Source organism: Eleutherodactylus coqui, chromosome 4 (assembly GCF_035609145.1).
Source record: "Eleutherodactylus coqui strain aEleCoq1 chromosome 4, aEleCoq1.hap1, whole genome shotgun sequence".
NCBI lineage: Eukaryota > Metazoa > Chordata > Amphibia > Anura > Eleutherodactylidae > Eleutherodactylus > Eleutherodactylus coqui.
This window is the reverse complement of record NC_089840.1, coordinates 234,260,568-234,277,950: the sequence shown is the minus strand read 5'-3', so window position 1 is coordinate 234,277,950 and position 17,383 is coordinate 234,260,568. Positions and strand designations below refer to the sequence as shown.

General features: G+C 43.7%; 1 protein-coding gene across 2 annotated transcripts in view; it reads right to left on the bottom strand.

Annotated features, from left to right (window-relative positions):
• The window catches only part of SH3PXD2A (SH3 and PX domains 2A), a 327,632-nt gene extending 311,119 nt beyond the window's left edge, over window positions 1-16,513 (bottom strand). For both annotated transcript variants that reach the window (XM_066600881.1, XM_066600883.1), the window contains exon 1: window positions 16,127-16,513. In XM_066600881.1, coding sequence (XP_066456978.1) covers window positions 16,127-16,198 — 72 coding nt within the window. In that variant the 5' untranslated portion in view covers window positions 16,199-16,513. The remainder of the gene's footprint in view (window positions 1-16,126) is intronic.
• Window positions 16,514-17,383: the final 870 nt, after the last annotated feature.

Below are 17,383 nucleotides of genomic sequence, written 5' to 3'. Positions count from 1 at the left end.
GGGTAACTTGCAGGAGAAAGACACTGTCATTTTTCTGGTATTGGGGTAAAGCTATTCTGCCCGACAACCACTCACTTCTGATCGGCTGCTTGCTAGTAAATTCCCTAATTGGTAGAGTGGGAGGAGTTGAGTCAAGCCCCGGAAAGTGAGCAGGGTGTAGGAGGAAGGAGAAAAATGTGTGAAACCAGCAGAAAGTGAAGGAGGAGTGGGGGAGTTAGTCATTGGAGTCATTGGAGGTGTTGGAGGAGGAGGAGAGAGGAAGCAGTATGAGCAGCTGCAACAAGTAAAAAGTTACCGGAGGACAGGAGTTGGAGGAAGACATCCGGAGCAAGCCAAAGTGAGGAGCAGGAACTTACAAAGAGGACTTCTCAACAGTGAGTGTAACTTGACCTGCGTAATTATGAGTCAGTGGAAGTACAGTCAATCTTGCAATTCTCTCCATTCCTCTACCCATCTGGAAAACCCCCCAGATAATTTAGGCAGGTGGGGTAATCTTCCTGAACAGAGAAAGAGTAAGGTAATTAGTACGTGTGTTTTCTGTTGACAGTAACTCTGTTGAAGTTGATGCTAACTGGAAAACTGCAAAATATTAACTGTTTAATCTTGCAAGCGTTGAGTAAACTGTGTACCTTTGGTTTACTATATCAAATCTGGTTCGGACTCTTTATTTCATTGCTACCAGAACACTTCACTAAAAAGGTACTGGCGTCACGGGAACATTCAAATTACCGCATTCATCACCATCACTACTATGTTTGCAACTGTGCACAGCCGGGCCATGTTCTGATATTCCGGGGAGGAACATCAAAGCCACCGTTGACAACAATCTTATTTGCCGCTGTCTCCTCACAAAGGCCTGCACTCGTCCACCACACCTACTTGTGTTGTCCCTGATTTCTGTCAATCTAAGCCTACAAATATAGCAGTGCTAACATAAATCAGATTACCATGCTACAGCGACAGTGTACACTGTACGATAAGACAGTTACGCCATTTGCGCAGTGCAGACAGGCATTAATACTGAATAACAGCGGCTGCACTACACAAATATGGTTGTTGTATGTAGCATGCCAGTCATCATGGTCGGTTCTGCTACATCGTAACAGCATGAGGCCACTTTAACATTTTTGGCCGCGGGACGGACAGCTTCTATTGACTTCAATGGAAGCCAGCCGTGTGCAGCCCACACAAAATCACAGCATACTGCGATTTCTCCCACGCAAGCGGAAAATCGTCATAGATTTCTGCTCATGGGCAGAAAATCGCGTTTTTTCATAGCATGCTATGGGCTGGATTTTCCGCTTTGGATTTCGCAATGCAAATCCGCCCGTGTGCAGGAGGCCTAACTAATCACAGATCAAACTCCACTGAATAAACACTGCATGCACCGTGCTGCCGCAGAAGTATTCAAATGAAGAGCACTGATGGGTCATATGTCCCTCCATCAACGCTCTTGCCGGAACTCGAGTACTGTGAAGTTTGTGAAGAAGACTGTACTTATCCAGGTGGCAGCAATTGTCAGAAGAGGACTTGGGTGCAGATGGGTATAAGAGAATATCTTAGAAACAGCACTATGAACCATTTACTAGCTACATCTGTGAAAGTTCTGATAAAGTGGCCAATCCATTTAATGTGGTACTTCCTAATCAATAATCTTAAAAATTGTTCCTAAAGCACTTATTTTGGGCCTATGGTTGCAATGTGTTTTTTTTTTGTACATACTCTCATCCATCCAAGAAGATTTTAGAATAGTGGGACAAATTCACAATTTGGGCATTTGGACAATGTCGAAGGGTCCATGGCTAGAAGAGGTAACAGCTTCTCAGTTACAAGCAGACCTAGTTCAAGATTAAATGCAGGGTCAGCAAAAACGGATAACTGCTGCCCATGCATTAAACTCACTCAAATAATTTGTAGTTATGGCAGTGGTCCATTCTATATCTAGGACTGGCCAGAGCCCAGATCATGGTCAGTGCACTCCTGACATGCTCAAAGACCTAATTTGTCCTAATTACAGAGGTGCTGATAGATTTGGGCCCCATTGTCCTTGGTATAGTTCCCAATAATCATAGTGGCAAGCATCATGGTGCAGATACAAGGCTTCAATATACAGGCTTCCATAACCCTTATATCTGTAGAGAAGAAACCCATATACCCCAAAGGAGGTGCAAAATTTTGCATTGGAATCTCTTTAAAAAGACGACTGGTATTTAAAGGAGGTTTCTTCACAAGGGGAGTAATGGCATGGAAATACAATGGAATACATTCTAGAAACATTTCCCTGCTTCTGCTATATGGATCTGTAGGAACTCCATGCCCATTGTATATGGTCCTTGCACACAAGTGCAATTGTAAAGCTGCAACTCACTTCTTATATAAGCTCTTACCCTATTATAAGACAGCATCCAACGCCAATACAACCAACAAAGAAGCACAAGACCAGGCTGCACATAGTCCAAGTGGGTTTGAAGTACGGTATAGTCTGTAAATTGATTTTTGATGTGGTCAGGCGATTGTCCATGTAGAAAATGAGATTTCTGGCTCGAATACAAGTAGACTAACATAATTGGTATCAGTGCCGTACAGCAGTCTGGTTTCTGTCTTAGATGTGGTTGAAGTAGAAACAAGTCCTCTTGCTGAACATCAGCACTGTGGTGAGAATGTAAGCAAGGCTTCTCGAGAGAAGCAGCAACTATTTTAGTTGGTATATTCACAAAAACCACTGCGGTGCTGTGATATTTCTAACTGCGGTAAGACGGCCTTCTGGCTCTCACAGTAAATTCAGAACTTGCCCTCCTTATCCTCTGCATCAAGGAGATTTAAGAAGTATGTCGAAGCAAACCAGTGACATTTACCAAAATGATAGGTTGTATGAAGCCATCCAGATGGTCAGTCTATGACACATCCAGAGTCCATCAAGACATTCATCTTGATCCAAGTCGCCCTATATAGGATTATCATTGAGTAAAGCTGGATGTACGCGATTGCAGATGGACATTTTTCCAAATAATTTGTCATGGGCAGGTGGTTTGCATAAGGCGGTCATTCTGGATAACAATCCCATAGGTTAAAATGCTAACATTTGTGAATTGCCTCTGCCCCCATATGTGGGCCTGCCCTTGAATGGCTTTTCAAGCATTTGCAATGGCGGCACCTAACAATGGCGCTGTATCTGGTTTTCAATGAAGTGACAGCCGTGCTCACCTGAGAACCTCTTCCACTTCAGATAGCCAATGGTTGAGGGTTTCAAGCCACAGAACCACATGATCTGATATTGATGGCCTATCCTACGACTAGATCATCTAATACTGAAGTCCCGGAAAATCCCTTTAACTGTTAAGTCATTCTCAAATACTGCTAAAATGTAATCTTGAGAGATACAATGGACTAACAGCCTAGTAACAGATCAGATTATGTTACCCATAGAAATCTATAGACAGAAGAGAGGGAAGGAGTGAGAAAGAGCTGAGTGGAAAAAAAAAGAGAAAGACATACTACCCCACTTCCCCATAAATAAGACCTACCCCAAAAATATGTCCTAGCCTAATTTTGGGGGGATGCTTGAAATATAAGCCCTACCCCGAAAATAAGCTCTAGTTACACTATATTAAAAAAAGAATACATTACCTAGCAGGCTCAGTCCAGGTCCCTCCCGCTGCTCTCTAGAGGCTCAGTGAAGTTCCCTCAGTCCTCAGCCGCTCGTACAACATAAATCCCACCTCCAAAAAGCGATGGCTGTGATTGGTTATTTGACCACTGCCCAGCCAATCAATGCAGCGCTGGATAAACCAATGCGATGGCTGCGATTGGCTGCAGCTCAGGCAATTCATAAATACCACCTGTTGATTGGTTCTTCGACCGCTGCTCAGCCAATCACAGCCATCATTTCCTGGGGGCAGGATTTATGAATCCCATAACCAGGAAATGATGTTATATGAGCAGACTAGGACTGCAGGGAGCATGTCGGAGCTTCGGAGAGCAGCAGGAGGAACCTGGACCGAGCCTGCTAGGTAAGTATAATAAGACCTCCCTCGAAAAAAAGACCTGGTGCCTCTTTTGGGGCAGAAAATAATATAAGACAGGGTCTTTTTGGGGGGAAACGTGGTATTAGCAAGCAGCATCTCTTGGTAAACATTTTACAGTCTCACAACTACTGAACTCACGACTACACTGCTCAGTACTTTTCTATAGTGTCTTCCATACTGCTGTTTCTATGTATATGAGAGATAGCGATAGAGGAAGCAAGATCTCATCTCCTCCTCTATGTGTACACAGTATGGGAGACATCATAGCAGCTAGTCTGTACTCACCAACTCAGGGAAAACTACGAATTAGAGATTGTACCTGAAGAGGGGAAAACCAGAGATAAATGCAGGATACAGGTCATACAATGGAAAAATATTGTGCTATCCCTCACGTACACAGATGGCAGCTCATACCTAGAAAGTGGGTATCTTCAAGCTAGTGGCTGTTGTAAAAGGCACCAACGGCAGTATTACCTTACTGTACCTCGGCCACTTGTGGTAGCAAAAGTTAGAATACGTCCAATAAAAAAAAGTGAACGTACAAACATAATTAGCCAAAGTGATAAAATTCAAAGAAAAGTTCCCTGCATAAGGTGCTTTTGTGGAGCTTCACTACCTCACTCTGTGAAGAGTTACTATTTGGCCAGGGCTACTCCTACACTTTTTTCCAATAAGACTTTCCATCAAATCAAAACCCTAACAAGAAATTTTCAAGGGATTTCCAAGAAATTTCACCGTTTCTCTAAAAAGGAAAATAAGCTGCTACATTTTAAAATTGCTCTGTAATTCCAGCATGTAGCAATTAAAGAAAACAGCTAGCAACTCGTAGGACTGCAACGATTCTGAAGGGACTCTCAAGCTACTCAATGCATTCCTATAGACAGCAATGTCACAGCAATTTTTTGTAACGAGTGATAAAAAGTCTAAGTATAGCCCCAGATTAAACACATTAGGAACAGCTGCACGGAACTTGCAGCTGTTTTCACCCTTGTCACACATTCTTCATAGATCTCTGATCGCACGACCCTTCCACCATTTTATTTGCCTTGCATATACAACACATTAAACGAAGGATATAACCACAAGTGCACAAAACACAACATCATTTTCCGGGATGAGAGTAATTGGTGTTGAGCATTCTTGAAGAGGAAGAAGTATCCATGCCCCAAAAATATCAGGGAAGCAGAGATCACAGGAACCAATGTACTGCAATACCGTATGAAGAATACTGCACTGCAGTTTGTTGTTACCTTATGACGCCACATTATGCAGATATTCTTACCTAGGGGAGAACAGTTATGTAATGAGGCATCCAATGGAAAAAAGAGCACAGCTTGTTTCCTGTTGGATTCTTATAGGATCCAACAGAAAATAACTCTACATATTTGTGAAGTGCTGCGGAATATGTTGACGCTATAGAAAATATTATAATGATTATTGTTACAATGCATTTGGAAAGTTTTCAGACTTTTTCACTTTTATACATTTTGTTATGTTCAAGTTTCATTCTGCACTCAGTACCCCACAATGACAAAGGGAAAAACCAGCATTTTGCATTGACATAAGTATTCACACATATATACAGTACTTAATTGAAGCAGATCCTCTCAAGCTCTGTCAGGTTGGATGGGGGTCGTCTGTGGACAGTCATTTTCAGGTCTTTCCAGAGATGTTCAATTGGGTTCATGTCAGGGCTCTGGCTCGGCCACTCAAGGACAGTCATAGAGTTGTACTTAAGCTACTCCTGTGTTGTCTTGTTGGAAGGTGAACCTTCTGCCCAGTAAGAGGTGTCTTGCACTCTGGCTCAGGTTTCATTAAGAATATCTCTGTACTCTGACCATTCAGCTTTCCATCAACCCTGACCAGTCTTCCTGTCCTAGCCACTGAAAAACACCCCCCAGCATGATGCTGCCACCACCAGGCTTCACTGTAGGGATGGAGTTGGGCAGGTGATGAGCAGTGCCTGGTTTTCTTCAGACATAATGGTTATAACTGTAGTCAAAAGGGTCAACCTGGTTTCATTAGATCAGAGAAGCTTGTGTATTACAGTTATTTGGGGGCTAACCATGCTGCATTTTGCAGCATCTATTTTCTATATGCACTTCTGAAGTGAATCCCGACCTGACTGCGAGTCTCCAACCTGAACTTGAACCCTTATACGTGCTTTTTGGCAAACTCTAGGCAAGTTTTCATGTGTCTTTTCCTGCGGAGAGGCTTCTTTCTGGTCACTCTGGCAGACAGCCCAGATTGGTGAAGGCTGCAGTAATGGTTGAACTTCTGGAGGTTTCTTCCATCTGCACAAAGTATGTTTGGAGCTCAGCCAGAGTGACCATCAAATTCTTGGTCACCTCTCTTACCAAGGACCTTCTCCCTGATTACTTAGTTTGGTGGGTAGGCCAACTCTACTCCTGGTTGTTCCAAACTTCCTCCATTTAAGAATTATGGAGGCAATTGTGCTATTGGGAACGTTCAGTGCAGTCCAAATGTTTTGTAGCCTTCTCCAGATCTGTGCCTCCACACAATCCTATCTGAGACCTACAGGCAGAACTTTCCTCCTTATGGCTTGGTTTTGGCTTTGATATGCATTGCGAGCTGTGAGACATTATATATACAGGGGTTTGCCTACAAATTATGTCCAATTAACTGAATTTAACACAGCTGGGCTCCAATAAAGGTGTAGAAACATCTCAAACATGATCAAGAGAAATGGGAGGCTCTCAAAGCTAAATTTTAAGTGTCATACCAAAGAGTCTGAATACTTATGTCAATGCAAAATATTAAGGGCTCATGTCCACGGGCAAAATATGATTTAAGATCCGCAGCGGATCTCCCGCATGCGGATCCGCATCCCATAGGGATGCATTGACCACCCGCGGGTAGATAAATACCCGCGGATCGTCAATAAAAGGGATTTAAAAAAAAATGGAGCATGGAAAAATCTGGACCATGCTCCATTTTCGTGCGGGTCTCCCGCGGGGACGGCTCCCGCGGGCTTCTATTGAAGCCTATGGAAGCCGTCCGGATCCGCGGGAGACCTAAAATAGGAATTTAAAGTATTTACCTATCCGGCGCGGGCGGGGAATGTCAGCTGTTCCTCACGGCCGCATCTTCCTTGCTTCGGCTCGGCGGATGTGCCCGGCGCATGCGCGCGGCACGTCGGCGACGTGCCGCCGGCGTCAGGAATTCATCCGCCGGCCGAAAATGAAGATCCGGCCGTGAGGAACAGCTGACATTCCCCGCCCGCGCCGGATAGGTAAATGTTTTTAAATTGCTATTTTCGGCGCTCATGTCCGCGGGGCAGGAGGGACCCGCTGCAGATTCTACATGGAGAATCTGCAGCGGATCTGATTTTCCCCGTGGACATGAGGCCTAAAAATCTTCGTCCATTTTTTAAAAATAAGCTAACATTCTGCTTTCACTTTGTCATTATGGGGTACTGGGTGCAGAATGAGGGGGGGGGGGTAAACTTTTAATTTGCACAAGGCAAGGCCACAGTATAACAAAAAGAAAACTAACTGAAAGGGTCTGAAGACTTTCCAATTGCATTGTACAACAGAGCTCCACAGAAATTGATGGGTGGTGTATTATAAGTCCATACAAGCCAGAGGATAGGGAGCTTTCCAATAGCACAATATAAAATGCCCTTTACCCCCCTCATCAACAGACAACCAGTGACTGAGTTGTTGCTGGATTATCCTCCCATAACAAGGGAGTGTCTGCTCTGGGTTCAATGCACTTATAATTCTACTATTTGTATGGGTAACAACTCTTCAAACGTAAGATCACAGCCAACGTGACCTAGCTATATCAGGCCCTTTACACTAAAAATTATAGGAGAAGATATTGCAGAATTTAAAGGTTTCTAGTGATTCAGACTATTTACTCAGTGTTTATGTACACTGCACCAGCCAGATAGGAAAAGAAGTCAGCATTAGACCTTTGAGCCCAACATTACTTTGACTCATATGTTATAAATAGACATTGGTAAAGTAATACAGTATATCTCTTGGTACCAAATCACTTTTATAACATACTGATGAGCTAGGGTAGGTTTCATCTTCCTTTGAACAGGTTACATGAGCATACAGTTATATTCCTGCGGAGTGCAACTACGATGCTCTCCACCGATGTCACGCCAAGATATCATGATGTCCATGATGAACCAACATATACACGTATTTTATCACCAATATAAGAGGGACACAAGACAAGAGAGGAAATGTTCTTCCTAACCAACTATGTCTTGGAGAACCCTGCCTGAAAGCAGCGTGATCGTCCTGATAAGGACAACCCCACGTTTTGAACCTAGGGAACCTAGCCTGTCCCTACATGAAGGGTAGAGAAAGAAAAATAGATGGAATTGCTGACAGAGTTAGGCAAAGGTACATATCAGATAGGATGCAGTGCCATAACAACATTGACCCCGTATTTATTATCTACACATGAACTGGGGACAGCATTGAACTCATTTAGGCATTATTTTAGGTGTTCCATTGACCTGTTGGGGGGCGCTGAGGACTGGAGTTGAGAAACACTAGTCTACGACACTACATGCATCTCTGACTGGTCACATAGACAGCACTGGTTAATTAAAGCAGGTGTAGTGTCAGATTAATGATGTATACTAATACATAGAGTGCAACAGGTAGTCAGAGAAGCAGTGTTTCTCCAGGCCTGAACATTCGCTTTAATATTCCCATAGCTCTGTGTCATATACATCGACATGGTGAAGTTGCATTAAGCAAACATCTACTTCTCTTAACACACTCTGCATTTCCCAAAATCTGGAAATTTTTAAGAAAATTATTAAATTGCATAAAATGTAACTTTGGCTTCATGCATTAGGCTGCAGTACACATCAATGTTGTATCGATCTCTGATATGGCACGAATAGTCATCCATGGTCTCCTTTTGTATTCTCATACATCTGTGATTCTATATGAGACTTATGGCATGTTTCATTGGATGCTGCACTACAGAACTATTGTCAACCAGACACATATGTTCTAGGAAGAAGACATTCCTTGTTATATAGTGGCAGCTCCTTAGTAAGGAAAGACAGACCCTTTGCATGACACTGAAGACTGTGTACATACAGCTTTGTCATAAACATGGGGCGTTATCCAACTGGTACCCCATTTCCTGGTGTAAATACTTCATTCACACTTGAGATAGCACACAAACTAATGACTAAACGAGGATTTAGTTTATACAAACAATAATACTTATATATGCCGTCCTCCATTACAGCAGTTCTAGCAGATTATTTTCTGTTGACAATGAATAATGCAAGATTTGCATTTTTATGCAGAAATGTGTTATTGTATATTTATAGAACAATTCTCATTTTTAGACCACAGTCATTTCTAGAATGCAGAAAAAGTACTCAAATAATTTCAAATGAAAACACAACATCAAATCAGAAATGATAGCTAAAACACCAAGGCAGATGGAGAGAATTTGCATGGAAAAAGAACCCATTGACTTCAATGGGTTAAAGGGCTTTCCAGTTGTTAACTCGTAATGGTCTGTCAGCAGGATAGGCCATCAATTAGGAAGAGTGGGTGAATGCTACATGGGACCCCCACTGCAGGAGGGAGACAGCTCTGTTCTCACTGCAGTGGCCACTCTTATACCCAGTCACTTTAATGCAAGGTCAGCCTGCAAGGCCAAGCCTGGCCACTGCAGTGGGAATGGAGCTGTCTGCTTCCTGCAGAAATCAGCTCAGTGCACAAGCACACTAGCCTACAGAACAGATGATTGTTGGGGATCCAAGGCGATAAAACTCTGTTGATGTACTATTGATGACTTGTACTGCTCAAAGGCCATCAATAGTTTACAATTCTACAACCCCTTCAATACACAAATGATCTTTCTCTTAGACTGAAAAAAAAAATCACAGTATGTCCTATTTTTCTGCAATTCTGCTGCAAGAATCACCCATTATTTTTTATGGGAGCATGAAAAAAATGCATCGGACTAGCATGCCATACAATTTGCATGCAGGAACTTTTTTTTTTAACGTGTGTGAAAAACGCACAGTAAAAGTGTGCATGAAAAACGGATGTAAATCTGATGTAATCGTGCATTTTTATCTCAAAAATGCATAGTACACACAGGGAAATTGCAGGCGAAAATGTCAGTTTTTTCCTGACTTACATCGCACTTGCCTGTGTATATAAAGCCTAAGGCTGGATTCACACAGGCGTATATTGGCTGGCTTTTCACGCCCGACCAACATACGCTGCCCCTCTGATGCATTGGTTTACAATGCATCAGTGCACATGGGTGTATTCCCGCAGCGTAAAAGCACCCGGACGGCAAAAATAGTGCATTTTCGCCGGGTGCTTTTATGCCACCGCCAGCTGCATAGACTCCTATGAGAGCCTATGACAGCTGCCAGAAAAGGGAGGTGGGAGGGAGTTTAGCAGTGTGACCACTAAACTCCCACCCCCTCCCATTGCTGGCTGTGACAAGGGGCGGAGAGGGGGCGGGAGTATAGCATACTAGCTTCCGCCCCGTTCCGCCCCCTCCCCTTGCAGAGAGCCGATGAGAGGGCGGGAAGGGGGAGAACAGCTTAGCAGAGCTAAACTGTCTCCCCTCGCCCAACAGCATTGCGGGCTCTGCGTATATGTGCGGGCCCGTGCCATTTGAATGGGCGCACAAACTTTAGATTTGTGCGCCCGTTCACGCGATTTTACGTCACCGGCGGGCGATCGTAAAAACAGCTGTGCCCGTGTGAATCCAGCCTAAGGCCTAGTGCCCACAGCCATGATGGGCTCCGCAAGTGGAATTCTGCAGGGGAGTCTGTCACGGGGCCCTCTCAGAGACCCCATACTCACCTCGGGATCCGCTGCCCCACGTCCCGCATCCTTTGCCGGTGCGCAGTACAGCACATGATGCGCCGGCAGTGTCATGTGACACGCCCACAGCGTCACATGACATGCCGGCCGCGTCATATGACGCGGGTGTCGGGTGGGGAAGCGTTTTCACGCTATCTTCCACTGTGCTACAGTGGAAGATAGCATGATGGATGGCTTCCATTGACTGCAATGGAAGCCGTCCGCGTGTATGCCCGCGGCAAATAGAACATGCCGCAGGTAATTACGGGTGCTTTCACGGTGCGGAATTCCATTGTGCTATTGGGTTCAATAGAACCTAATAGCTGCGGGGAAACGCCGCAGATTTCCGCCGCGAGATACACGGTGGAAATCCGCCCGTGGGAATTAGGCCTAATGCAGTGCTGCAAGGAGGCATCATATGCAAGCAAACATAGAATATAGATTGTAGGACTCCAAGTGCCATCATACAGGCTTCATACTTAAAGCTGTGCCATGTGCATCAGACTAAATGTGGCCATATACATTAGACTAAGGTTGGCCGAGCCTGCTGGTTTCGACAGCACCGGCCAATCAGCTAATATGAGTTAGATGTTTGACCAACATTCATACGGCAGATGTTGGGAAGGAAGGGTTGTGCCATGATGAATGTCACATGCTCAGTTCTTCTGTCATTAGACTTCTAGTGGTGGTTTAGGGCCTTTTACACACCACAGTTCTAGTGCAAAGTCACATCGAGTCAAGTTTTTTGCTCTGTTTGTTAGGTGTAGGCACATACAGCGCCTGAACAGCCGGCCATAAACTGGTAGATTCTCACTGATCAGATCTTTCATGTTGACCTAAAAATCATTGTCTGTCTGCAGCGAATCCTTTCATGAAAACAGGCATCATAATGATTTCCTGCCTAGAAGAGAGTGGCAGATGAGTTGACTAGAGGCGACCGAAAGTACGCTAATTGACCAATTATTGTTCATTGTTAATGCACATCAAGCGAACGATATATGATTGCCACTTCACCGCTCGTCACATACTCATTTCAATTTATCTTGCGGTGTAAAAAAGGTGCCTTTACTCCCCTCTTCTTACTGAGAATACATATACGCTCGGCCAAACCAAGCATGCACATCTATGGGGAGACCAGGGCGAATAGCTGTAAACCGAACAAGGTCATTCAGCCAACAGCTAATGTAGGTGTATGGCCACTTTAAAAGGGGTTTTCAAAGTTATTACTTTTATCAAGTCCCCCCCCCCCCCCCCATCCCCAAACTACAAAAAAGTAATATATTCACTGTGGCGCAAGACCGCCATTTCAGTAGTCTGCCGTCACAATATCTGATGGGTGATGTCCTGTAAACTCGTCACATGGGCTTCTAATGTAGCATCCCCAAGGCAGGTTTACAGGATGTCACCAATAACATCCCTGACGACTTCCCATTGGCTGCTGTGGTCACGTGGGTAAACAACTGACGTCATACCTGCATCTGATGTAAATAGTAACCGGAGTAGCAGTAGGAAAGCAGTGCGAGGACAGTATGGATTTTTTTCGTAATAACTTGTGCCCCCCCCAACTGCCACAATGTTTGGGGTTCTCAGAAAACCCCATTAAGGTTCTGTTCACATAATGAAGTCTATTTAGTGTCAAAAATGTGTCAATTCCAAGTAAAAATTCACCCTAAAGAATTTTTTTTCCCCAATAGCATTTAATGGGATCTAATTCCACTTTTTGGCACAAAATAAAGGGATTAGCCCAAAACACCCAAATCCCTGGTTCATAAGCTTAGTATACTACCATGTTTCCTCCAAAATAAGGCATATCCCGATAATAAGCCCTACCCTGATTTTCAGGGGGAGTGCTTGAAATATAAACCCTCCCCCAAAAATAAGGCTTAACCACACTACATGAAAAAAACTTTAAAAAAAACAAAACACAGTACTCACCTAGCAGGCACCGTTCGGTTCCCTCACGCTGGACTGCGGTGCTCCTGCAGTCTTTCGTGTAGTGCTCAGCACTGAGCGAGCATTCTCTTCCTGGTAACGGGGCTTGAATACCCGACCTCTAGCAAGAGATTGCTGTGATTGGTTCAGCAACACCGCCTCAGCCAATCAGAGCTGGCTCGATGAGCCAATTACAGCCATTCATTAAATGACATCATTAAATGGCTGTGACTGGCCCATCGAGCGCCAGCTCTGATTGTTGAAATGGTGTTTCTGAACCAATCACAGCAATCTCTTGCTAGAGGCGGGGTATTCAAGCCCCGTTACCAGGAAGAGAATGCTCACTCAGTGCTGAGGACTACACGGAAGACTGCTGTAGCGACAGGGACCCGAACAGCAACTGCTAGGCAAGTACTGTATTAAGAAACCCCCCAAAAATAAAACAGTGTGCCTATTTGGGGGCAAAAATTAATATGACATTGTCTTATTTTCAGGGAAACACGATAGACCCAACGCAATATCCAGTTATTGCAGTTGTAACATAGACACTATTATGTAGCTGCATTACATCAACCAGAATTGGGACATTAGGCTTTGTGTCCATTGTCATGATGGAACGCTGTCCAGGAGCTGCATACATACTGTAGTTTACCTTCATGTTCTAACCTGCACTGGACAAATGGAAGCTGGAATCTGCGGGGTTGTTTGAAATTCTTCTATTTTACTTTTATACAGGAAGTGTATAGTTTATAAGTAATAGTAAACCACCTGCTCATACAAACAGTTGATGTTCTTTCACTGACTTCATAGTATCGCCTGCAATGCCCTTAAAAAACACTAAAAAGGCAAAAGTTTCTAAAGTGTATTCCATCAAAGAGTCTGTGTTCAGTAGATAACTAACTACATCTGTAAGAGGTCCCTAAGGAAATGTTTATTATGGACTGAGCTCATCCGTGAGAAGTATGAATGACCATGTCAGATCAAACCCAGTGAGCATTAGCTCTTCTAATCTATACAGATGTAACAGACCCAAGTTAGTCATGTAGCTATCACTTTTGTAAATCATGATAAGCGAGGCCCATTTCTCATTGCCTATTATGGCTTTGTATCTTCAACACATGAAATTCCCCTAGGATACTTTTTCTTACCTTGATGATATTGAACCAAAATTGCCTTAGAAATTAACAAGTTAATGCTATTAAAAATATCCAGCCAATACAGAGCCTCCCAGTAGATCTGTCCATCTTACAGGCTTCTTTGTATAGTCTTTCATTATGGGACATAATAAGGCAGTGTTGGACAGAGCTCACTTATTCTGCTTTGTAGTCATAGCCAGCAATATGCATGCAGCTTTAAACAGCCATGCCTGTCTTCCCCTCTACATTATATTTGGGACTTAGGAAATGGGACATTTGGTGCACGGTTGCATGCCAGGATGTGACTTGAATACATATACCAGTGTGTGTACAATAAATCCCATTCATAGAAATAACAATGATATGGCATCAGGAAAGTATAAGTGGAAGGAGATAAAGCTCTTTCATTTGTAACCTGGAGCCATGAACTGTCACAGACTTCATGGCCCATATATCTAGAGCAGCTGGAAAGGTTACAAACAGGATCACATTGGAACCAACCGTTTATATCAATTATTACAAGCCCAAAGCAACTGCCTGGGGTGTGCAGCAAGTCCTATCCTCACTCACAATTAAGGGGAAATCCACTTATAGGAAGTAGGGCAGCATAGACTTGAGTGCTATATGTAGCGGTAGTGTGCATGACAAATTTGGATCATGACAGCTGATCTTAGTGACCACAGAAGAGGATGCAGCTGTTTGTGTTTCCATATATTCACATTATACACACATTTTGGCTGTACAATCACATGGAGGGATATAGCCATGTGAACAAGTCGTATTGCTGTACATGCAAGTTTCATGCACATGAAAGAAAGAACAAAACGTATGTTGTCCCATATATATATGGGTGTGTTGACAGTTCTGTCCCATTTTGAGATTTTTCTCTCCAACTGATTCCGAGTTCGAAATAAATCACTGCATGTCCTATTTTTAGGCAATTCTTGTTCAAGCATGGCCCATTATTTTCTATGGGAGTGTGGAGAAAAAAAAAAAAAAGCATGGCACTTGCATGACATTCAAGTTGCATGCAACTGCAATCTGTTTTAAAAGCATTTTACTATTGGAGCCACATTCAATTTTTTTTTAACAGTAGAAAAACTGATGTATATGGTGAAGTCACATGGGCAAGTGCGATATTGGTCCAAGAAATTGGGAACGATATTGCACTCTTGAACCTACAATTTCTGTCTTTGATTGCCATGTGTTTTGTGAAAAATATGCATTCTTGCACATATGATTTTTCTACCTTTTTCAAGCGCATGAAAATTTCATGTTGTTCCAATAGTAAAAACAAAATTGTACATCACATCGCATTCTTAAGCAGAATCACCCAAAAGTAGGTCATGTAGCGATTTTGTTGGTGCGAGTGAAAAATTGCTCCTCTAAATTAGCCCATTCAAATCAATGGGTTATTTCCTCATTCGAGTGCGGTCCGTATCGCTATCGGACAGAACTGGCATGTGAAACTCGCCGAGTAAATACAGGCTTAGGATTATGGTTTGGACTAGCAACTATCTAGATTTCAACTCTTCACATCCAATAGTTCTGGTACCACTGACAAATGGAGGTTTACAGTAAGGCTCCATTCACATCTGCGCTAGGGATTCAGTTAAGGGAACCGGAAAACGGAATTCCATGGATGAACGGATCCGTCTCATAATAGAACCAAACTGTGTCGACTGGACCCATTGACTATAATGGGGTGCGTTAGTTTCCTGCACCTATCTGGCAGGACGAAAAAGTCCTGCTTGCATGAATTCATCATCTGGCATTTCATGCCGGATCTGCGCCTGAGGCTCTGAATGACGCAGATGTGAATAGAGCCTAAGCACTAGAATACATAACCTCACGGTACATAATACAAAACAGGATACCAAGATCTGAAAAAGTCATCTTCCATAACATACAACTATAAACATACAGAATAAATACAACCTACAGTACATAAAACATCCAATAAACAAAACCCTGCTTGTTTACATAGGAGGATATTGTTACACAATTCTGGCTACACTGTAAGGAGGAAAGACACAAATGTATCAATTTCAATCAATATTGCAGTGTTACTGTACACAATGTTGTCATGTTTTGCAGATGTGGTCTTGCAGTCTTACATCCTTAGGAATACAAGCCAACCAAGAGCTGTCAACATTCAGGTTGCAAAGCATGGGATAACCCCACTACTCACATAATGTTTGGAGGGGTTCCTCCTCTTCTGCACATCCTGGACACACACATCCACCACTCCATAAGACATCATGTTGGAGAGAGAATGCACAGATAGCTGCAAGCTGGAGCTCTCTAGGAATATGACATTATTGCTGGAAGCTGCTGAGAAATAGAAGCATGGACAGGAAGCTCACACACTGTGGTTGCTTATGGAGCCATGTGCTGCTGCTGATACAACCAAGGAGCTGGATGGCAGGAGCAAGGAGCTGGGTATAGAGCAGGGCTCTGCTGCTGCAGGCTCAAAGTGCTGGTTCCAGTGCCATGTGCTGGTTCTGCAGGCGGTGTGCTGGTCAATGTGCCATGTGCTGGTAATACAGGCAGGGTATGCTCAGCTGTCCTTGTGTCTCCCAGGACTGCTCCTGATCTGAGCTCCCTACACAGTGCAGCCTGCTCCCCGCCCCCAGCTTCATGTGTGACCCTCCTCCACTCCTCCTGTAAGTATGAGCCTTCTCTACAGCAGCAGCCACTGATTTCTGATCTCTAATGACGTTATTTATTACAGTAATGCAAGGCAACAAATGCGATGCAGAATGCTGTAAACACCAAGCATGCAGGAGGGATATAATATAGGGCTATACCAGGGGGTGCTGAGAAGTATTGAGGCTTACCCAGAAAAAACTGACACACTAGTCTACATATTCCCGCCAGGATGCCAATGCACTTGCGATGTCTCTCCTGAAGCTTTTTAAGTCCCTGCAAATAGAATTCTTCGACTGCTGGTCAAACCACTCATTGACAGTATTAGTTGCCTCCAAAACAATCCCAAACCATTGTCCCTTTAGGTGTTTTTTGAGATTGGGGAACAGATGGTAGTCAGATGGAGCCAGGTCGGGTGAATAGGGTGTATGGGGCATCAGTTGAAAGCCTAAGGGGGTCATTTTTGCAATACTGGCACCTGCAGTGTGTGATGGGGCATTGTCATGCAACAGGATGACACCTTTGGAGAGCTTTCCTCGATGTTTTTCCTTAATATTTTGCTCAGCTTTGTCAATACTGGACAGTAATATGTTGCATTGATGGTTGAACCCTTTGGGAGGTCGTCCACGAGCAGAACTCCCTTCTTATCCCAAAAAAATGGTTGCCATTTGCTTCTGCGCTGACCTTTGCACATGGAACTTCTTTGGCCTTGGAGGACCACTGTGCCACCATTCCTTAGACTGTTCCTTTGTCTCTGGATCATAACAGTAGATCCATGTCTCATCACCAATTACCGGTT